Consider the following 24149-nt stretch of genomic DNA (forward strand, 5'->3'; position numbering starts at 1 on the left):
GCGCACTGCAATGAAGAGTAGCCCCCACTCTCCGCAACTAGAGAAAGCCCACGTGCAGCAACAAAGACCTAATGTAGCCAAAAATAAATAAAAACAGACAAACAAAAAAACACAAAAGGAAGTGCACTACTTAAATAATAATTCATCTGGGTCCTCTTGGATAATACAAAATTCTTCCACGGGAGTCTGATGATTTTGAGGCCAGCAACTCTTCTCACATGTGTAAATTAGAATGGTTCCGAATTCCACAGAAAGACCTGAAAAATACAACATATTCAGGATTCCAGCAAAGAGAAAACTCATGAGATACACTCAATATTCAAAGTTTGCCCTGTTTAGGGAAAGCATCTTAGGAACTTGTGTAGAAATCAGCGATTTTTAGAACATGGCTGCTTTCATCTGCCGATGCTGGCCTTCAGCTGCAACATCTCCAGCCTCCAGCCAACCCTGCTCACTTCAGACTGGTCCCCACAATCTGAATTGGCTCTGGCCAGTCCATCCTGTTACTAAAGGCAGTGGTTTTTGTGTACTGACAGACTCCCTCAGTTTGTCTCACGTCTGAAGTCAAGGGGAGATTCTGTCAGCAACCAAAGACCTCTGTTCAGTCCTGAATGGCAGGTTTTTCTTCCAATTCCAGGGCTTGTTCCTGTACTTGGTGCTCCTAAGTGTATAGTCATACCACCCATTAGATTGTCTAGTTGGTGAATATATTGTGCAGTGTTAAGTACATCGCACCCTCAAAGCTGTTTGCCCATTTTGTCTTTATTTCGAAAATCTGAACAAATGGCTAGCATATACTTGAACTCTTGGTGACATTTAAATGTTAATAAAATAGTATACCCATCAAAAAAAAAAAAAAAAATTCAAAGTTTGCTTAGTGGATAGAGCCCAGACTCTGGAACAAGACTGCTTGAGTTTAAACCCCAGCTCTACCACCCTGAGCAAGCAATTTCACCTCTATGTTATAATGACTATATTTATGATGATGATAAGATTGCTGTAAGGAGGAGTAAATAAGCCAATACATGTAAGGTACTTAGAACAGAGCCTGGCACAACTTAAGTGTTAACTGTTAAACAAAAAGGTTAAGCAATTAGAAGATAATACAAAGGAAGGAAAAAGATGGCTCAATATCAGGATAATTGGCGTTGCCACAGGGAGTGATTCTACCTTACACACTGAAAAAATAATTACTTAAAGCAAAAACAGTGCTCACTAGTTTTCAGTCACAATACAGTTGCAGTATTCCTATAAAAAGTGACTGCTGATTGCAAAAATAACACAGATTTATCAGTAAAATATACTATTTTTTAAAAAAATGTTTATTTATTTATGTGGCTGCATCGGGTCTTAGTTGCGGCATGTGAGATCTTTAGTTGTGGCATGCAAACTCTTAGATGCGGCATGTGGGATCTACTTCCCTGACCAGGGACCGAACTCAGGCCCCCTGCGTTGGGAGCACAGAGTCCCAGCCACTGGACCACCAGGGAAGTCCCAGTAAAATATACTTTGAAAATAAACAAAAAATCTCAATTAGACTTCATTACAAATGTCTAGACTATCTGACATTGAAGACCATTTTAAAATATGTCACACTGACAGAACACTACCTCCAAGAAAGGATACAGGCAAAAAGTAGAAAATAAATCCTAAGAATTTATAGAAGTTTATTGATGGATGGAGCCACGAAGAATGTCATCAAGAGAACATGAGCAACAAGAACTACTGCTGAAATCAGAACAGGAGAACAGGAGTCAAAAGGAGGAGCTGGGCAACTGGTTTGCAGCAGCAAAAGAAAAATACTTTTTAAAAATGCAGACAGCAATAATGGAAAGAAAATCAAAGACAGTACAAAGAAAGGCCAAAATAGAGCTGATTTTGAAAAAATAATGTGGTGAATTTGAGATAATTCCCAACTAGAATGGGCAACAGGCAGTTTTCAGAGGGCATTAGAAAGCTGAAACTCAGTACTAGTAACCACCAGGAGGGGCAAGAAGGAGGTGTAAGGAATTAGATAGAATAAAACACCAAGTAGCTGAGTATTATACATGAGCCCAGAGACCTGCCACATTTGGGAGATGAGGGAGGGGGAGGAGAAAGACACAGCATATGGAGATCAAAACAGTCCCATTACACATCTAATGAAAAACATCAGAAACCACAAGAAACAGAAAAGACAGGTGAAACTTAATTACAGGTAGAAAAGAAAGGCTTGAGAGAATCTCAATGAATGTAGAGGGAAAGGGAAAAGCATGCATTTGAGAGGAGAAAGGTGACCAAAGCAACTGGTGTTGCTTCCGTAGAAAAGCTACAAATTCAATAGAAAAGATACCCAGAAATAAAAAGGAAGAAAAACTAAATATATAGGTCGGAAGACCTATCCTGTCCCACAATAAAAGGATTACAGAACAATTGGACGGCAAGACATATGTTAGTTCAGTGCCCGGACTTCATAAATAAAGAAAATTCTACAGGCATCCTAGCATAAATGTTAGTTACAAAGGTGGCGGGTGGGGGAAATTAGTCCACCCTCAGACTTCTACAAAGCAACATTCAATGCCAAAACGTACTTCCCGGTGAGACGCAGCCATGGGAGATGACAGGAGGTACCAGATAAAAGGACTGGCGGGGCTCTCACTGTTGACAGCATGGGCGATTACAAAGTTTTGAAAAGAAAGTGGGGCTTAAGAACTTTATACATAAGTTGTCCTTCAAATATAAAGGCAAACCAGCACACACATTCTAAAGTAAGAACAACACCTACGAGCCCTCTTTGAGGCTATTACTTGATAGATTCCAGCTAGGAGAGAACAGTCAAAATAAAGAATTCATAGGCTAAACAGCTGTGAGAATTATGGCTATAGAATACAGACTTATAAACCTTGATAAAGCAAAAATGATACTAAAATATTTGGAGATGGAGTAGGGTATACATTTCCTTATCTATTATAGTAAAGGAGCCCAATGCATACTATTCAAAATTATAATACGGAATGAATATAATTCTCTTAATTTCAAAGGATCTTTTAGAAACTAGGGCCTCTTGAATAAAGAACCCGTTACCTAGAAACTTCCCTGGTGGCACAATGGTTAAGAATCTGCCTGCCAATGCAGGGGACACGGGTTCGAGCCCTGCTCTGGGAAGATCCCACAGGCCACGGAGCAAATAAGCCCGTGCACCACAACTACTGAGCCCACGTGCCACAACTAGAGACCCTGTGTGCTACAACTACAGAGCCCATGCATTCTGGAGCCCACGCGCAGCAACTACTGAGCCCACGTGCCACGAGAGAGAAGCCCATGCACCGCAACAAAGATCCCGAGTGCCGCAACTAAGACCCGATGCAGCCAAAAAATAAATATTTAAAAAAAAATTTTTGGGCTTCCCTGGTGGCGCAGTGGTTGAGAATCTGCCTGCTAATGCAGGGGACACGGGTTCGAGCCCTGGTCTGGGAAGATCCCACATGCCACGGAGCAGCTGAGCCCGTGAGCCACAACTACTGAGCCTGCGCGTCTGGAGCCTGTGCCCCGCAACGGGAAGGGGCCGCGATGGTGAAAGGCCCGCGCACCGCGATGAAGAGCGGTCCCCGCATCGCGATGAAGAGTGGCCCCCACTTGCCGCAACTGGAGAAAGCCCTCGCACGAACTGAAGACCCAACACAGCCAAAAATAAATAAATAAATAAATAAAGTAGCTATAAAATTAAAAAAAAAAAAAAAAAATTTTTTTTCCTCCATTAAACCTAATTGTTATAATTATCACTTTGCTGTCATAATTGTTGTTCCTGTCATCCTTATAAGGATCACCAAAGGCATTATGAGTTTGTGCAGCTGCTTACATGGTGTTTTTCTTAATTAAAATATGATTCCCATGCCATAAAATTTACCATTTAAAAGCTACAGTTCATTGGTTTTTAGCATATTCACATAGTTATACAAACATCTCCACTATCAGATTCCAGAACATTTTCATCACCCCAAAAAGACACCCCAGGCCCATACCCGTTAGCAGTCACTCCCCATTCTCTCCTGCCTCCAGGTACAAGCAACCACTAATCTTCTGTTTCAATGGATTTGCCTATTATGGACATTTCATATAAATGGAATCATATAATTTGTAGCCTTTTGTGTCTGGCTTCTTTCACTTAGCATAATGTTTTCAAGGCACAACTATTTGCAGCACATTTATCATGTAGTACTTCCTTTCTTTTCATGGCAGAATAATACTCACTGGAGACACCACATTTTGTTTGTACACTGATTTGTTGATGAACATTTCAGCTACTTCCACTTTTTGGGTATTTTGAATAATGCTGATACGAGCATTTGTATACAGGTTTTGGTGTACATATGTTTTCAATTCTTTTGGGTGGAATTGCTAGGTTACAAAATGACGTTTTTAACAATAATATTTGCAAAAGTTTTCCAAAATTTTGTACCAGATTCTGCAAAAGATGCCGGGACATCAACAACCTCCTATGTGGCTGATGGCAACAGAAACTGGTAGATACCTACCATGCAACAATTTGCTAACATGACTTAAATAATACTTGTATACACAGCTATTAAAAAGAACTCAAGGGCTTCCCTGGTGGCGCAGTGGTTGAGAATCTGCCTGCCAATGCAGGGGACACGGGTTCGAGCCCTGGTCTGGGAGGATCCCACATGCCGCGGAGCAACTAGGCCTGTGAGCCACAATTACTGAGCCTGCGCGTCTGGAGCCTGTGCTCCGCAACAAGAGAGGCCGCGATGGTGAGAGGCCCGCGTACCGCGATGAAGAGTGGCTCCCACTTGCCGCAACTAGAGAAAGCTCTCGCATAGAAACGAAGACCCAACACAGCCATAAATAAATAAATAAATAAATAAATAAAATTTAAAAAAAACAAACAAACATGGAGCTGGATCTTAAAAAAAAAAAAAAAAAGAACTCAAAGGGACTTCCCTGATGGCACAGTGGTTAAGAATCTGCCTGCCAATGCAGGGTTCACGGGTTCAAGCCCTACTCTGGGAAGATCCCACATGCCACGGATCAACTAAGCCCATGTGCCACAACTACTGAGCCTGCGCTCTACAGCCCATAAGCCATAACTTCTGAGCCCACGTGCCACAGTTACCGAGGCCTGTGCACCTAGAGCCCATGCTCCACAACAAAAGAAGCCACCGCAATGAGAAGCCCGCACACCGCAACGAAGAGTAGCCCCCGCTCGCCACAACTAGAGAAAGTCCACACACAGCAACGAAGACCCAACGTGGCCAAAATAAATAATTAAATAAATTTGTTAAAAAAAAAAAAAAAAAAGAACGCAAAAAAATAGGATTAGACAGGCACTTCTTCAACCTGATGAGAGCATTTACAAAAAACCTACAGTTAACAAGTTACCAAGTTACCTAACGATTAAAGACTGACTGCTTTAATCCTATGATCAGAAATATGACAAGGATGTCTGCTCTCATATTTACATTCAACATTGTACTGAGGTTCTAGTCAGTGCAGTAGGCAAGAAGAAAAGAAAAGAAAAAGAAAAGAAAGACAGCCAGCTAAGGAAAGGAAGAAGTAACCATCTTCATCCCCAAACAATATGATTGTCTATGTTCAAAACCTGATGTAGTCAACAAAATAATCAATAGAACAGTTGCAGGGCACAAGATCAGTATACAAAAATCAACTGTGGAAATAATGTCAAGGAACATGGCAGAGTAGGAACCTCTAGGAATCTGACCTTCCACTAAAGCAGCTACTGAGCTGGAAGAACTATCTGAAACTATCTATTTTGGAACTCTGGAGTCTAGTGAAACACTTCATCATCTAGTAAGAGCTCAATTAAGACACTGGTAAGTTTTAGAGATTTCCCTTCTTTCATTTAGCAACTAGCTCCAAGACCATATCCAAGAAGCTCAACAAACTTCAGGCAGCAAAAACTCAAGAGATCCACACCAGACACACGGTAGTCAAATGTTAAATTGACAAACTGTTAAAACTCAAAGACAAAAGGGTAACTTTGAAAGCAGCAAGACAGAAGTAACTAGTTACATATAAGATAGCCTCAATAAGATTTAACAGTTGATTTCTCAGAAACCATGAAAGCCAGGAGGCAACAGGATGACACATTTCGTCCTAAAAGACTGTAAATAAAGAATTATGTATCTGTCAAAACTATCTTTCAAAATTGAAGGAGAATTAAGATATTACCAGTTTTGCTTTTTTTTTTTTTTTTAAAGCTGAGGGAGTTCATAACAGTAGATTTGCCCTGTGAGAAATGCTAGGGGCTTCCCTGCTGGCACAGTGGTTAAGAATCCACCTGCCAATGCAAGGTACATGGGTTCAATCCCTGGCCTGGGAAGATCTCACATGCCGCGGAGCAACTAAGCCCATGCGCCACAACTACTGAGCCTGCGCTCTAGAGCCCGTGAACCACAACTACTGAGCCCGCGTGCCACAACTACTGAAGCCTGCACACGTAGAGTGCATGCTCCGCAATAAGGGAAGACACTGCAATGAGAAGCCCGTGCACCACAATGAAGGGTAGCCCCCACTCACTGCAACTAGAGAAGGCCCATGCGCAGCAACAAAGACCCAACATAGCCAAAAATAAAAACAAATAAATAAATAAATAAATTTATATATATAAAAAAAAGAAATGCTAAAAGGAGTTCTCCAGGTTGAAATTAAAGGATACTAGACAGTAACTCAAAAAGAGGAAAAATAAAGAACTTCATAAAGGACAGCTTTATTATACTTCTGGTTTAGTTTGTAACTTCTTTCTCCTATACAATTTAACAAGCAAATGCATAAAATAGTAATTATGAATCTATGTTAAGAGACATACAAGGTATAAAGATATAATCTGTGATGTTAACAATATAAAAGGAAAAGAATAGAGATGTATATAGAAGTAGAAGTGTTTGTATAATATTGAAAGAAAGTTGGTATTATTCAAACTAGGTTGCTAAAATTTTAAGACGTTAATTGCAAAGTAATCACTAAGTAAAATACCAAAAAATACAGTAAGTCCCCTACATATGAACCTTCAAGTTGTGAACTTTCAAAGATGCGAATATGTGTTCCATCAACATCAGGCGTGAGCGAAATTGCAGATTGCCCTCCATTTCCTATTGCTGACGATCCTTCAGCTCTACTATCTCCCACCTCCTCTCCCTCCTCCAGTCAGTAACTCCTCTTGCCTGTTCACTAAATGCCAGCCCCTATATGCCAGCTGTTGTACTGTACTACTGTACTTTTCAAGGTACTGTAAGATTTTAAATGTTTTCTTTATTTTTTGTGTTTGTTTGTTTTTTATGTATTATTTTTGTGAAAAGTATTACAAACCTATTACAGTATAGTACTATATAGCAGATTGTGTTAGTTGGGTATCTAGGCTAACTTTGTTGGACTTACGAACAAGTTGGACTTACAAACATGCTCTCAGAAAGGAGCTCATTCGTATGTAGGAGACTTACTGTATACACACAATGAAAGAAGGGAATCTAAATGGTATACTACAAAAAAATCACCTAAATACCAAAAAAAAGGCAATAATGGAAGAACTGAGGAACAAAAATATTATAAGACATACAGAAAATAGCTAAATGGCTGAAGTAAATCCTTTATCAGTAATGACATTAAATGTACATGGATTAAACTTTCCTATTTAAAAAAAAGCATTGACAGATAGGATATAAAAAAATAATAAAATAAGACTAATCTATACACTATTAGAAATATTCTCTTTAGATAATAGGGACATAAAGAGGATGAAAGCAAAAGGATAGAAAAAGATATTCTAGGCAAACAGTAACTAAAAGAGAGCTAGGTTGGCTATCTTATTGTTAGACAAAACTTCAAATAAAAAAATGGTTACAAGAGACAAACAGGGACATTATGTGTTGATAAAAGGTTCAATAGGGCAAGAAAATATAATAATTATAAACATATAAGCTTCTATGTGCAGAGACCCTAAATATGTGAAGCAAAAATTGACAGATTTAAAGAGAGAAATAGACAGGGCTACAATAATACTTGACATCAATAACTCACTTATAATAATAAATAAAACAACCAGACAGAAGATCAATAAGGAAACAGAAGGTTTGACAATGCAATAGTTTGACAACTGGAACTAACAGACACATACAGAACACCCCACTTAACACCACATTCTTTTCAGGTGTACATAGAACATCTCTGGGATATACCATAAGTCTCAATTAATTGAAGAAGACTTACCTCATACTAAGTATCTTTACTGATGACCATGAAATGAAACTAGAAATCAATAACAGGACAAAAACTGGAAAATTCACAAACACGTGAAAAGTAAACAGAACACTTTTAAACAACCAACAGGTCAAAAAAGAAATCACAAAGGAAATTAGACAATACCTTGAGACAAATGAAAATGAAAGCACAACATACCAAACCTTATGAGATGCAGTGAAAGCAGTACTAAGAGGAAATTTTCAGATATAAACACACACAATAAAAACAAAGAAAGACCTCAAATCAATGACCTTAATGGTCTATACCCTAAGGAACTAGAAAAAGACCAAACTATCAAAGCCAGCAGAAGAAAGGAAAAAATAAAGGCTAGAGCAGAATTTTTTTTTTTAATGGAGAATATAAAAACAATAGAGAAAAACCCACAGAACCAAAAGTTTGTTCTTTGTAAAGATCAACAAAATTGACAAATCTTTAGCTAGAATGACTAAGAAAAAGAGAAGACTCAAATTACTAAAACCAGAAATGAAAGTAGAAACATTGGGACTTCCCCGGTGGCCCAGTGGTTAAGAAACCGCCTGCCAATGCAAGGGACACGGGTTCGAGCCCTGGTCCGGGAAGATTCCACATGCCGTGGAGCAACTAAGCCCATGCGCCACAACTACTGAGTCTGCGCTCTAGAGCCCTCGAGCCACAACTACTGAGCCCACGTGCTACAACTACTGAAGCCCGTGCTCCGCAACAAGAGAAGCCACCGCAATGAGAAGCCCGCACACCGCAACGAAGAGTAGCCCCCACTCGCTGCAACTAGAGAAAGCCCGTGTGCAGCAACGAAGACCCAACACAGCCAAAAATTAAAAAAAAAAAGTATAAACATTAAGACAAATTTTATAGAAATAAAAGATTATAATAATCTTTTATGCCTATATATAATAAAAGATTATATGTGAACAGTTGTATACCAACAAATTGAATAACCTAAAAGAAATGGATAAACTCCTAGAAACATGCAATCTACCAAAACTGACTCAAGAAGAAACAGAAAATTTGAATAGACCTATAGCAAGGAAATTGAATGAGTAATCAAAACCCTCCCAGTAAAGAAAAGCCTAGGAGCTTCCCCGGTGGCGCAGTGGTTAAGAATCCACCTGCCAATGCAGGGGACACGGGTTCAAGCCCTGGTCCGGGAAGATCCCACGCCCGCACACCACAATGAAGAGTAGCCCCCACTCACCGCAACTAGAGAAAGCCTGTGCACAGCAACGAAAACCCAACACAGCCAAAGATAAATAAATAAAATAAATAAATTTATTAAAAAAAGCCAAGGACTAGAGGATATAACTAGTACATGTTACAAAACATTTAAAGAAGAATAAACACCAATCCTTCTTTAGGTCTCCCAAAAAATTGAATAGAAGGGACTACTTACTCATTCTCTGAGGCTAGTATTATCCTAATACCAAAGCCAGACAGAGATATTAAAAGAAAACTACAAACCAATATCCCTTATACGGATGCAAAAATCCTCAACAAAATACTAGCAAACCAAATCCAGGAGCTTATAAAAAGGTTTATATGCTATGATCCAATGGGATTTATCCCAAGAATGGAAAGATGTTTAAACATACCAAAATCAATATAATATACCACATTAACAGAATCCATAGAATTACCATGATCATCTCAATTGATGCAGAAAAAAAGCATCTGACAAAATTCAATACTCTGTAGTGATAAAAATCACTCAATAAACTAGGAATAGAAGGTAAATTCCTCAGTCTGAAAAAGGCCATACATATGAAAAACTCACAGCTAACTTAATACTCAATGGTGAAAAACTAAAAGCTATTCCCCTAAGACCAGGAACAAGTAAAGGATGCCTACTTTTGCAACTTCTGTTCGATACAGAAGTTCTATATAGAGCGATTGGATAAGAAAAATAAAAGGCATACAAATCAGAAAGAAGGAAGTAAAATTATCTCTATTGGGGACTTCCCAGGCGGCCAGTGGGTAAGACTCCGTGCTCCCAATGCAGGAGGCCTGGGTTTGATCCCTGGTCAGGGAACTAGATCCCACATGCATTCCACAACTAAGAGTTCACATGCCGCAACTAAGAAGCCCACATGCTGCAACTAAGAAGCCTGCATGCCGCAACTAAGAAGCCTGCATGCCGCAACTAAAGATCACGCATGTCGCAACAAAGATACTGTGTGCTGCAACTAAGACCCAGCACAGCCAAAATAAACATTTTAAAAATAAAAAAATAAAAATTATCTCTCTTGCAGATGATCTGATCTTTTTTTCCCAAGAATGCTTGTTTTTTTAAATTTATTTCTTTTTAATTTACTTACTTACTTACTTATTTATTTTTGGCTGCATTGGGTCTTTGTTGCTGTGCGTGGGCTTTCTCTATTTGCAGCGAGTAGGGGCTACTCTTTTTTTTCTTTCTTTTTTTTAAATGTTATTGTTTATTTTTTTGGCTGCACTGGGTCTTCATCGCTGCACATGGGCTTTCTCTAGTTGCGGCAAGCGGGGGCTACTCTTCATTGCCGTGCACGGGCTTCTCATTGCGGTGGCTTCTCTTGTTGCAGAGCATGGGCTCTAGGCACACGGGCTTCAGTAGTTGAAGCGCACGGGCTTCAGTAGTTACGGCACATGGGCTCTAGAGTGCAGGCTCAGTAGTTGTGGCGCACGGGCTTAGTTACTCTGCAGCATGTGGGATCTTCCCAGACCACGGATTGAACCCGTGTCCTCTGTGTTGACAGGCGGATTCTTAACCACTGCACCACCAGGGAAATCTGACAGGGGGCTACTCTTCGTTGCGGTGCATGGGCTTCTCATTGAGGTGGCTTTTCTTGTTGAGGAGCACGGGCTCTGGGAGCGCAGGCCTCAGTAGCTGCAGCATGTGGGCCCTACAGTGCACGGGCTTCAGTAGTTGTGGCACGCAGGCTCTAGAGTGCAGGCTCAGTAGTTGTGGTGCACGGGCTTAGTTACTCCACAGCATGTGGGATCTTCCCGGACCAGGGCTCAAACCCGTGTCCCCTGCATTGGCAGGTGGATTCTTAACCACTGCGCCACCAGGGAAATCCCAAGAATGCTTGTTTTTATTTTGTCTTTGTCTCCATGCTTACATTTCCACACTATCAGATCAAAATCAAATTATCTGCAACTCAAATATTCATATTAGAATAATGATAACAGAATTTCTGACCACAAAGATTCAGTGTTTCATCTTGATGTTTTCTAATCAGAATTGTTTGAAAAATACCTAGAACTCACCAGTTCCTAGGATAGTTACCAGAAAGTGACAAATTTTTTTTTTTTTTGGCTGCACCCCACAGCATGCAGAACTTCCCCAATGAGGGATCAAACCCGTGCCCTTAAGCACGGAGTCTTAACCACTGGACAACCAGGGAAGCCCCTGAAACTGACAAATTTAAAGAAACAAAAATAGTAGACAATCCTGCAAGTGATTTTAGTTGTTGCTATATTTTGTCCCAGGAACAAGTTAACTCTTAGAAAAACTACTCCAAGATCAAAGCCTGAAATGATTTTCAGTGTAGTAAAAATTACGTTATTATAATGTCCATACACCTAATGATGTAGGTAACGATAAAAAGTGATCTCTTCTTATGTGTTTAAAGCGATTCAAAAGAAATATATAAAGGACCTAAGAAATCAGGTTAGATCTGAAATACAGTAGGGAATACAAAAAGCAAACAATTTTCCTTGTTTCTGATTGTAGAAGAGAAGTAGGCCATGGTAAACAAATATGTCACATGACAAGGTATGTTCATGTTAAGAACACTTCCATAACCACAGAAGAAAGGTTTACTGATTGTTGAAATAAAAGAGAAAATGGATATGATGTACCTTAGGTAATTACTGGTAAACTGGAAAAAGATAATGCTGACATAAAAATGCCCTCAATTGCAGATATTATACGAGTGACTATGGCAGTTGTGCAAAGAGACAGAAGCCATTACTCCTCAACTGTATATGATTATGCCAAACATGTGCCTTGGTCAACTCATAATCTTAAGAGACAGAATTTCTGCTTCTAAAATTAAACCATGCTAACCTTTTAAAATATTGTACAATGAATAAACATGTTTTGTGAATTCGATGAGTAGAGGGAATATTTTCATGTCTGTTCTAAAAGTACTTTAGATACACATAAGAATACTCAATGGTCATAAAGATCAAATGTAATCAGCCACCATCCCATGTAAAATCATTACATTTAGCAAATACTAATATGTGTGTGTGTATATATATAAAATATATATTAGTAAATACAGATGATCTGATCTTATATGTAGAAAATCCTAAAGAATCCACACCAAAAAATTTGGTTTTGAACACTTGTCTCTGTTGTTTTTATATTATCCTTTAAGATTTCTGCTCTAGCGTTTATTCTTTCCTTTCTTCTGTGAGCTTTGGTTGGTTGGTCTTCTTTTTCTAGTTCCTTAAAAGGTAAACAGGTCACTGATTTGAGATTTTTCTTTGTTTTCAATGTATGTGTTTACAGCTCTAAAAATGACCCAGCAATGCCATTCCTAGGATATACCCAAAAGAACTAAAAACAGGGAGTCAAACAAATATTTGTATACCAATGTTCGCAGCAGCATTACTCATAATAGCTAAAGGATGGAAACCCCATCAAGTTAAAGAATTAAAAAAATTTGTATATACATACAATGAACTATAAAAAGGAAGGAAATTTTGATACATGCTACAACATGGACAAACCCTGAAAACACTATGCTAAGTGAAATAAGCCTGACACAAAAGGACAAATGTTGCATGATTCCACTTATATGAGGTATCTGGAATAGGTAAATTCACAGAGACAGAAAGAGACAGAATAGAGGTTACCAGCAACTAGGGGAAGAGAAAATGGGGGGGTTAATTCCTTTTTGGGAGTGGGGGAGTAGTTAATTCTTAATGGGTACAGATTTTCTGTTTGGGATAACAAAGAAGTTTTGGAAATAGATAGTGGTGATGGTTACATAACATTGTGAATATACTTACTGCCACTAAACTATACACTTAAAGAAATGGCTAAAATGGTAAATTGTTTTTTTAACATCTTTATTGGAGTATAATTGCTTTACAATGGTGTGCTAGTTTCTGCTTTATAACAAAGTAAATCAGCTATACATATACATATATCCCCATATCTCTCCCCTCTTGTGTCTCCCTCCCTCCCACCCTCCCTATCCCACCCCTCTAGGTGGTCACAAAGCACCAAGCTGATCTCCCTGTGCTATGCAGCTGCTTCCCACTAGCTATCCATTTTACATTTGGTAGTGTATATATGTCCATGTCACTCTCTCACTTTGTCCCAGCTTACCCTTCCCCCTCCCCGTGTCCTCAAGTCCATTCTCCAGTAGGTTTGCGTCTTTATTGCTGTCTTGCCCCTAGGTTCTTCATGACCACAAAATGGTAAATTTTAAGTATGTATATTTTACAACACATCTTTTAAAAAATCAATTATATTTAAATATACTAGCAGCAAACATCAGAAATTGAAATTTTTTAAATGCCATTTACAATAGCATAACAAAGCATTTAATACTTAGAGACAAAACTGAAAAAAGATGTGCAAGACTATACATTGAAAAGTATAAGACCCTGCTGCAAGAAATTAAAGAGAACCTAAATAAATGGAAAGACATATTATGTACATGAGTTGGAAGACTCAACATTAAGATATCAGTTCTCCCCACACTGATCCAGAGAGTCAATGCAATCCCAATCTAAACCCCAGAATGCCTTTTACTTTTTAAAGAAATTGACAAGCTGATTCTTAAAAACACAGAAATGCAAAGGACTTCGAAGAGTCAAAATACCTTTGAAAAGGAAGAATAAAGCTGCAAGATTGACACTACAAAATTACAAATCCTACAAAGTTACAGTAGTCAAGACAGTGTGGCAGTGGTGTCAAAACAGAAAAACAGATTAATGGAACAGAATGCAGAATAGAGAGTACACAAAAAAATTAACACATATATGGACAACCAATTTTCAACAAAGGTAAAAGATAATTCAGAGAAAGAATAACCTTATCAATAAACGGTGCTGAAACAACTGGATATTCACATGGAAAAGAATGAACTTGATCCATACCTCACACCATATATAAAAGTTAACTCAAAATGGACATAAATCTAAATGTAAAACATAAAACTAGGAAAAAACTAGTGCCCTTGGGCTAGGCAATTATTTCTTAGACAAGACATTAAAAACACGATCCATACAAGAAAAAATTAATCAATTGTCCTTCAAAATTAAAAACTGTTTTTTGAAAGGACACTGTTTAGAGAATAAAAAGACAAGTCATTTTATTCTGACTGGGGGGAGAAAAAGGAATTGTTTTCAAGTGGAGAAACCTGAAACACCAGGTGATCAAGGCTAACATCAACAGTCAATGTATAAAGATGCACCCTTGATATCATGTGTGACATGAAGAAAAAGGCACTTTACCCCTGTGATTTTCCTCTCAATAACCCATAATCTCATTCTGATTATAAGAAAAAAAAATCAGACAAATTCCAATATAGGGGCATCTTACAAAGTAAGTGACCAGTACTCCCCAAAATTGTCAAGGTCTTCAAAAATGAGGAAGTCTGAAAATCCATCACAGGCAAGAGACACAACAACTAAATGCACTGTGGTATCCAGGACAGGCTCTTGGATATCAGGTAAAAATTAAGGAAATCTAAATAAACTATGGATTTTAGTTAATAATGTATTAATACTGGTTCATTAATTGTAACAAAAGTACCATATTAATGTAAAATGTTAATAAAGGGGAAACTGGGTATGAGGTATATGGGACCTCTATGTACTATTTCTTAATTTTTCTGTAAATTGAAAGCTTCTAAAGAATAAAGTCCATACCAAAAAAACAGAAATTAAAAAAAGGCAAGCCACAGACTTGGAGAAAATATTTATAAATTATATACTAAAGGACTTGTATCCAGAATAGATACAAAACTCTCAAAATTCAATAATAAGAAGACAAACTATCCAATTTTTAAAGAGAGAAAATGATTAGAACAGATACTTCACCAAAGAAAATATACAGTGGTAAATAAACACATGAAAAGATGCTCAAAATCATTAGTTGTTAGAGAAATGTAAATTAAAACGATGTGACATCACTACACACCTGTGAGACTGGCTAAAATGAAAAAGACAGACCATATCAAGTGTTGCCAAGGATGTGCAACTCTCATGTATTGCTGGTTGGGATATAAGTGGCACAACCTCTTTGGAAGACAGTTTGGCAATGTGTTAAAAAGTGAAACACACACCTACCATATAATTCAACCATTTTTCTCCTAGGTACTTACCGAAAAGCCTATGTCCATATAAAGACTTGTACACAAATGTTCATAGTAACTTTATTTATAATAGCCCCAAATGGAAGCAACACAAGTTTCCTTAAAATAATTCTAATTTCGTTGTGGGGCAACTAAGCCCACACACCACAACGACTGAGCTCGCGCGCCTCAACAAGAGAGCCCACATGCCGCAAACTACAGAGCCCACATGCTCTGGACCCCACGTTCCACAACTAGAGAGAGAAAACCCACATGCCAAACTAGAGAGAAGCCCGCACGCCTCAACGAAGATCCCGCATGCCGCAACTAAGACCTGATGCAGCCAAAAAAAATAAATTTAAAAATAAAATAAATATTTAAAAAATAATAATAATTCTAATTTCCCAAGTTTTCTGTAATATGCTTATATTTTATAAGGAAACAAAAATGAAACAATAGTCTTTCATTTTTAAAATAATTTCAAATTAGTGCTAGAAACCCACAAACTCAAATAAATAAACGGTTTATTACCTAAATTAGCACTTCTGAGCATGCTGACCAGCGTTGGCATAAGCTGAAACTCAAATATCCTTTGGATTCCACAGTGACTGCAGGCTGGGAGCTCAGTGACTTCTGATGTAGGGCAGGTCAAGAAAAGTGGTTCTCCACTCCAGGAATACCTAGAGCAAGGAAATAAAGAACCGTGAATCAGGGTCACGTACAAGTCACATTCCAACATCTAAGACCACGCTTTGCAAATTTTGTTTCTTTCTTGGAGAGTATCCGGAGCAAAACCAGAGAGCAAAGAAAATCCAAAGGCCCAGAAAACTAGCTGCAAGGTTGTATATCATAGCAAGATATCTGAATTCTTATCAATGGTTACCAAGTCTAGATGAAGGCACTAAAGCTAATGTTGAACTGAATCTAAAACTGCAACAACGCCCAGACTCAGCTCAACTGCAGATTAAAAAGACTCAGCCCCCCACAGTACTGGCCTTACAGAAGAAGGGGCATACACCCCTAAGGAATAAATATTAACTTCAGTATCTACTGTTCTTCAACATACAATTTCCAGTAAACAATTTTTTTAAGTTACTAGATATTCAAAGAAGCAGAAAAAATTGACCCATAAAGAAAGTGAATACCAGGAGATCCACAGCCAAAATGATGGAATTATCAGACAGATTTTTTAATTTTATCGAAGTATAGTTGATTTACAAAGTTGTGTTTAACTGCTGCTGTACAGCATAGTGACTCAGTTATACATATATATATATATATTCTTTTTCATATTCTTTTCCATTATGGTTTATCACAGGATACAGAATATAGTTCCCTGTGCTATACAGTAAGACCTTAATCGAAAATACTTTTAAAACCACCACCAGGTTAGGTCTCTCACTTCAATCACTCTTGTACTTTAATATGTGCAGATTCAGTTCTTATTTCATTTTGGGGAAAATTTCCTATTTCATCTTTGAATATTGTTTTTCATCCATTTGTTGAGTTCTCTATTTTGGACACCAATTATCCTTATAGTAGTTATATTTATCAACCTTCCATAGATATCACCTTCTCTCTAATTGCTTTGTCTTTTTCTTCTGCATTCACTAGATTTTCACAACTCTTTTCACCATGTCAGTACTTCGATTTTCACCCAAGTCTATTATTTCTAAATTTATTCAATATGTACTGTGTGGTTTGGTTTCTTTAGCAATTCAATTTCCCTTGGCATCTCATAGTTACTTCATTTTCTCAACTTTGAGCTCTTGGGTTTTACTGAATGTATTTTCTTACAAAGTTCTTCTATATCTTGAAAACTCTGCTGGGAATTATGTGTTCTCAGATTATGTTTTCTTCCAGATATGGTTCTTGGCTCATTTTTGTTTGTACTATTCATTTCTTTAATTTTATTGTTGATGTGATTACAGGAGTGGCATGCCACTTTTCATCTAGCTCATGCTTGAAGGGGGCAACTCTGTTTAGACCACCTGTTTTCTCCAAAATGGTGTGTCGGCTTTCTTACTGATTTCCTGTCTATCTCATATCAGAGGTCTGCTCTTTTCCCCTTCTCCAAGCATATTTTTCATTTCTTCTATTTTTCTGTAGGTGAAGTGGGGTGGGGATATGGTTCTGTAAAACTAGATGCAATCTACTAGAACACCTGGGTTTCACTTTTACTTCTCAGATGGTGTAAAATGTCTTACATGTTGGGAGATCCCATTTTAATGGGGAAGAAATTGCCCTTGACCTCTTTATCATTACTGTAACTAGTCAACAACTTTTGCTTCTGAGAGGCAATTCCTAATTCCCTGCATCATCACCCCACCACACCCAGTTCTCTGGCCAACAGCCCTACAGCAGAAGATACAGATTCTTTTCCTATTTGCTTCTTTCCAGATTCAAGATTACTGCAATTCTCAGGATTTTGTGGGCTAATCAGTATATTTTGAAGAGGTGAAAGAAGAAGGCTGTATGGTTAGAACTCACACTAAACCATTCCAGAAATTCCTCTACCTTCCTCTGTGAAAAGTAAATTAATTACAAAAATAAATATTTAAATACATGTGAGGTACCCAGAACTGTATTAGACATTTAGTGATATTATATCCTAAGCTGCCACTCTGAGTTTTATGGTATTAAGTTCCTTTCCTTATTTCAATGCTGATGGAAGGGATTTTCTTTTTTTTTTTTTTCTTTTTTTTTTTTTTCTTTTTTTTTAAAATTATTTATTTATTTATTTATGGCTGTGCTGGTCTTCATTTCTGTGTGAAGGCTTTCTCCAGCTGCGGCAAGTGGGGGCCACTCCCCATCGCGGTGCACGGGCCTCTCGCTATGGCGGCCTCTCCTGTTGCGGAGCACAGGCTCCAGACGCGCAGGCCCAGCAATTGTGGCTCACGGGCCCAGCCGCTCCGCGGCACGCGGGATCTTCCCAGGCCAGGGCTCGAACGCGTGTCCCCTGCATTAGCAGGCAGACTCTCAACCACTGTGCCACCAGGGAAGCCCGGATTTTCTTTTTAATACTTGTTTTTCTTCTATTCTATTTTTGGCTGACTTTTACCTTTTATATTCATCGTATCAGGTATTAGGGGAGAAAGACCATTTGATTTTACTCTGTCCACTTTATCTGGACCCATTTTTCCAAGTTTTCCCTATGTCATTATTTTTATATACTATAACCTGCTGGGTATGTCATTTCCTCTGAGGCCTCTCTGACATCCTACTTATAATAGCTGTGTTTTATTTTCCTCATTTATCACTTGTGGAAATCATACAACACGTCTATTTATTTTTAACCTCCCTCACTAGAAAGCTAAAGCTATAAAAACATGGACTTTGTGTCATTTCCTGCTGTACCTGCAGCATCTAAAATAGACTCAATAAATATTTGCTGGATGAATGAATATGTTCACTGAATCCTTCCAAACATGCTGTAAAGTAGGTATTAGGCCCATTTTACAGAAGAGAAAATAAAGGTAAAGTCATCTGCCCAAGGCCAAGTCTTCTAAGACCTAAACCAAGGTTCTTTTCAACCGTACCACATTTGAAAAGGTGTTCGCTCCACCAAATACCTACTATACATGGGCACTATGTTTTGCATGAGAGTTATATACTGTCCTTACCGCCAAAGAATTTACAGAAATTAGGTGATTCAGTAGACCCTTGTCCTAAGATAATGAAGAATACATAAATATGCCAGTGCTATTAAGAGATCCTAGGGAATTCCCTGGCAGTCCAGTGGTTAGGACTCTGCACTTTCACTGCCGAGGGCCTGGGTTCGATTCCTGGTTGGGGAATTAAGATCCCACAAGCCACTCAGCACGGCCAATTAAAAAAAAAAACAAAACAAAAAGTCCTAACAGATCTCTGCTTCCCCAAAACATAGCATAGTGGATTTCAAACAACAGCCAGTATTTACGTATATTTTACAGAGTATTTGCCTCATCACCTCATTTAATTCTCATAGGAATCCTATGAAATAGGTAGTTGTATCATCATCCTCACGTTAGAGATGAGGCACTGAGGATAAGAAAGGTTAAGTGACTTGCCCACGGACCCACAGGTAGAAATGGAAGACCTGGGCAATGAACTTCCAAGACCTATGATTCAATATCCTATGAGCACTTGTTACTTACTACAAAGTATTATGTCTTCAATATATGAAACTTATAAAGCAGAATGCACAGGGGAAATAAAATCAAAACTATTATAACTAACAAAGATTTAATTACAAAGATGGAAGTCAAACTGATAAGGACACACTCTGTAGTTCAAGAAAAATCAGACCCCACACCCCAGATAACAGCCTCCTAAACCCCCATCTCAAGAAGAGCATCAACACTCACCCAATTTCACAAGCCAGAAGCTCAAAACCACTTCTGTTGCCTTCTTTTACTCTCATATCCAAGGGTGACCAAGAACTGCCATTATAAAAATATCCCACAGGAACTTCCCTGGTGGTCCAGTGGGTAAGACTCCGCACTCCCAATGCAGGGGGCCCGGGTTCCATCCCTAGTCAGGGAACTAAGATCCCACATGCATGCTGCAACTAAGAGTCTGCATGCCACAACTAAGAAGCCCGCATACTGCAACTAAGAGCCCACATGCTGCAACTTAACATGCTGCAACAATGATCCCGCGGGCCGCAACTAAGACCCAGCACAGCCTAAATAAATAAATAAATAAATTTTTTTTTAAGAAAGAAAAGAGAAAAATTATAAATATTCTACGACCCCAATTATTTTTTTAAAAAAATACACAAAACCTACTTACATGTGTGCATCCAAATGCATAAAAAATAAGTGAACTTAATAAACTAAAATCTTAGCTTCATGGTTTGAGGAATACTGTAGATTTTGGTTTTCTTGTTATACTTTCCTGTGTTTCCCAAACTAATGTACATTACTTTTACAATCAAGAAAAACAATTTAAAAAAATGTGCCTTTACCTCAAAATCTGCTCTTGACAAGCAGCAATTCTCTTCATGAATTTGTAAAACATCTTATCTCCACTTTTAATTATGGTCTTCTCATATTTTTCATCACCATCACTAGAAAGACTAAAAAGAGAAGCAAAAAACACACTTGCCTGTATATATCCAGAGAATTACAGTATTTAGAAAAGTAAACAATTTTTAAAAACTTTACCAAAGTAATATATGCACATAATGTAAATATCATATATTTACTACTTTATAATGAATATCAGTAACCCCCTGCCACCCTTCTCTCAAGCCCTGCTTCCTAGCCATTTTCAACTCTGGATAATTATTTGCAATTTAAAAAGTCATTATGTCCACTGACTCTCTCCATTTCTTTCTCCATTATGGATTATTTTCAAACACCAACACTTCTTCACACACTCCAACAGTATTCTGAAAAAGCTTACAAATGATACAGCTCTGGTAAAGAACCAGGTCAACTCTCCAAATATCCTATTGTAATTCTATTATAATAGCAAAATGATTATTCTTACTTCTTTAGAGGGTTTTCGTTTATAAAGCCTTTCAAGACCTATTCTCTCACTTAACTCCAAAAACCATATGAAGAGATACACCACCCAGATATCAGTATCACTCCCATTTTACAGGGGAGAATTGAGGCTCTGGGAGGGTCTCTGAGGTCCTAGGCCAGTTCTTGAGCCACAGCCAAGAGTCAATAAACAAATGGCATTTTTCTAACTTATCTGTCTCCGTTATACATTTAAAAACAGAAAAGTTAAAGAGATAGTAAACACATCTTGTGTAAATACTTGGTATCCCTAACTTCTGTTTGTTCATTTTCCTGAGGGTCCCTATAAACAGAACAAAGTGTTTTCAAGCTAACTCCAGGGTGGCTGGTAAGATCCCCTTGTCTGTCTCCCTTTCTCATCTGAGAGGCGTGAAGCAGAAAGGTCCTACACACACATGTGCTGCCTGAAAAAGTTTCCCCGGATACGAGGGTAAAACCAAAGGGTACCTACTGTGGCAGCTTCCTGACCAAATCACCTCTCACGCTCAGCAGTACACACTCTCACCTGTGGGAAAGCAACTGTTCCATATCAGTTCCCTCTCTCTGCTGATACTCCCTCAGAAGGCTCTGAGCATGATCTAGACTAACAAAGTCCCTGTAGTCATCCTCATCAACCACACAGATGTAGTAGGGCAGGAACTGCGGCACCACAGAAGGCAAGGCCACCCCTTCCCCAGGAGGCACAGCAGGAGCAGCACCCGGCACAGGATCCTGCAGGCGGAGGTCTTGGAGCTGGGCAGTCCAGTCTCTGTCTTTGGCACTGCTGGAATCGTTTCCAAAATCTGAGATAACCTGTGGTGGAGGCGCCTCCTCACTGTCACTTCCCCAGTCATCTGCACCTTCACACCAATCCTCAGCTGTGAGGCCATTTTCCTGTTTCTGGAAAAATATCCAGTGAATGTGGTTCAAGCACACTTGGGTGATCTCACCTACTCCCTTGGCTTCCTGAGCCACCCATCCCTTCAGCTTCCTGAGGGAGCCTTAACACCAGCACCCCCTGTCCTCCACTCTGGCACACTCTGATTCAACTTCCTGGACCCCGTTTACTCAAAAGCATGTTGGAGGTGACAAATATTGTGTTTTCTTTTCAGGGGCACCATGGCAAATGCAATACGGTGGTTTCTTCAACATCTCTTTCAGCTGTGCTTCATGTATTGCACATGGTAAGAAAGAACTACATTTCCCAGACTCCTAAGCACCTGGGGTCCTAGGTGTGATCAGGGGGTCTGTCTGCCTCTAGAGAGAGACACAAACTTGAGACAGAGTGAAGTGGAAAGAGGGGCCATGAAGCAAAAGGTAGCTGATCTGTAGATGGAGACAGAGCAAGGCTCTGGAGTCAACAGTTCTGACAAGGGCAGTTTCCATTCACCGGAACACATCTCAGTTTCCTGACTGCAAGAGAGGTTAGCAGCTCCTTGACAGGCCAGTTCTGAGGTGTGGTTCCGGAGGTCATTCCTGGAGTCATCTCCTCCAGGCTATCCAAATAAGTTAGTAAAAACCAAATTTTAAGTCTGTCTCAGCTTTAAAAAGTCAAAGTGCTTTTCTATTATCTGCAATTGAACCCTGACAAATATAGGCAGACACCATCTTTTTATTCCCAGTATTGCTAGTACTGTGCTTGGCACACATTAAGAATTCAGTGTATATAAAAAGCAACATTCACAGGCAAAGGGAAGCTGAATTTTGTTCTGCAGCTACCAACTTGCCTGATTTTTTTAATTTAATAAATTCGAGTTTTGTCGTATTAAATGTTTGTTATATACACATATACTTATCACAGTAAGTATATTTACTATAAACACACACATATATAATGATGTGTAAGTACACACCCATACTTTTCCCCAAACAGAAAAATCAGTAAGCTATGTGCTTCCATACCTTCAGTGCATAATTAAAACAACTAACAAGACGTTAAGGAAGTACCATTTTATGGTTCAAATAAAAAGCAAATTGTGGTGTGATGAACTGGGAGATTGGGATTGACATGTATACACTGATGTGTATAAAATGGATGACTAATAAGAAAAAGTAAATAAATAAAAAATAAACATAAAAAAAAGCAAAAACCATTCCAAACTATTTCAAAGAACATGGCTTAAAGTTTGTCTTAAACGAAATTCTGGAAAATACCCTCAAATTACAGCAGATCATAATATGATAGTCACAAGCGCTTTACCTGAGCGTCCTGCGTCTCTTTCTCTCGCATTTGCAGGCACTGGGAGCGGAACACCTTCCAACTTCATAGTAAAGAAAAACTGCGGTGAAGGGTCCATCGCCGACTGCCAGCCGACTGACCAGTCCCCTCCGGGTGCGCCGGGTGCTGGCCCCCCACCCCCGCTCCCGCCCACTCGGTATAAAGTCCAGTGGGCAGATCCGGGACTTCCCCGCCTACCTGCGCGCCCTGCCACTAGCGCACCCCGGGCGGGGGCAAGCGAACACGTGCAGGAGCCGATGAAACGGGGAGCCTTCCAGCGGACAGTACACCTGCACGACCAGGGCAAGCGGCTGCCTGCAAAGTTCACACACTGGCCTCGGCGCTGCCACGGCGGGCAGGGCGTCCTGAAGGCAAGGGAGGCACTCAGACCCTGACTCTTACCCGAGACCTCGCCCACTCCCTCACCCCGTAGCCCTCACCAGCACCCGCCGACCCCGGCTCCGGCGCCCCACCTCACCGGAACGCCGCCCAGCTTGCTCGCGGTCCAGGCGCCCAGCCCCGTGGGGCAGCCATGCACTGCAGTATCTCGAAGCCCGAGCAGCACCGGCTTCCGAACGGCCGCCATGACGACGAGGCACCCACGTGAAGAGGCGAACTACGGCAGCCGAGAGGGTGCGCCTCTCTGTGCACGCGCACCGCCTACGCCTGCGAGACGGCCCCGCCCCCTTCAGACCGTTTCGGGGATACAGTTTGGAGCCGTGAGGTGAAAATCCAGGAGCGGTAAGGCTTCTCGGCTCGTAGTGCGCGCTGCTAAAGGAAGTTGGCACCCTCTACTGTGAACTAGTCTTGCCAAAAAGTTTTATCTAAAATAAGTGGGATATGGGACTTCTCTGGCGGTCCAACGGTTAGGCTACGCGCTTCCACTGCAGGGGGCGC

At 39.6% G+C, this 24149-nt stretch overlaps 1 protein-coding gene across 1 annotated transcript; it reads right to left on the reverse strand.

Moving 5' to 3' along the window:
* Positions 1-23866, reverse strand: PDCD2L (programmed cell death 2 like). The gene is made up of 7 exons (XM_036835065.1): positions 23731-23866; positions 23451-23617; positions 23235-23295; positions 21561-21934; positions 20494-20604; positions 16077-16225; positions 1-257 (listed from the first exon to the last, which is right to left on the reverse strand). The coding sequence occupies exons 1-7, from the start codon at positions 23836-23838 to the stop codon at positions 127-129; spliced, it is 1101 nt and encodes a 366-aa protein (XP_036690960.1). The 5' UTR covers positions 23839-23866; the 3' UTR covers positions 1-126.
* Positions 23867-24149: the final 283 nt, after the last annotated feature.

This window comes from Balaenoptera musculus, chromosome 19 (genome assembly GCF_009873245.2).
Source record: "Balaenoptera musculus isolate JJ_BM4_2016_0621 chromosome 19, mBalMus1.pri.v3, whole genome shotgun sequence".
Classification (NCBI taxonomy): Eukaryota; Metazoa; Chordata; class Mammalia; order Artiodactyla; family Balaenopteridae; genus Balaenoptera; species Balaenoptera musculus.

What these genes read in the sequence shown, in the direction of transcription:
- PDCD2L (XM_036835065.1), bottom strand. Translation starts at nt 23,838, where the DNA reads ATGGCGGCCGTTCGGAAGCCGGTGCTGCTCGGGCTTCGAGATACTGCA. An exon ending in GCAAGCTGGGCGGCGTTCCG is followed by an intron (nt 23,618 to 23,730) that starts GTGAGGTGGGGC and finishes CCTTGCCTTCAG; the next exon opens with GACGCCCTGCCCGCCGTGGC. An exon ending in GAACAGTTGCTTTCCCACAG is followed by an intron (nt 20,605 to 21,560) that starts GTGAGAGTGTGT and finishes TTCTCTTTTTAG; the next exon opens with TCTTTCTAGTGATGGTGATG.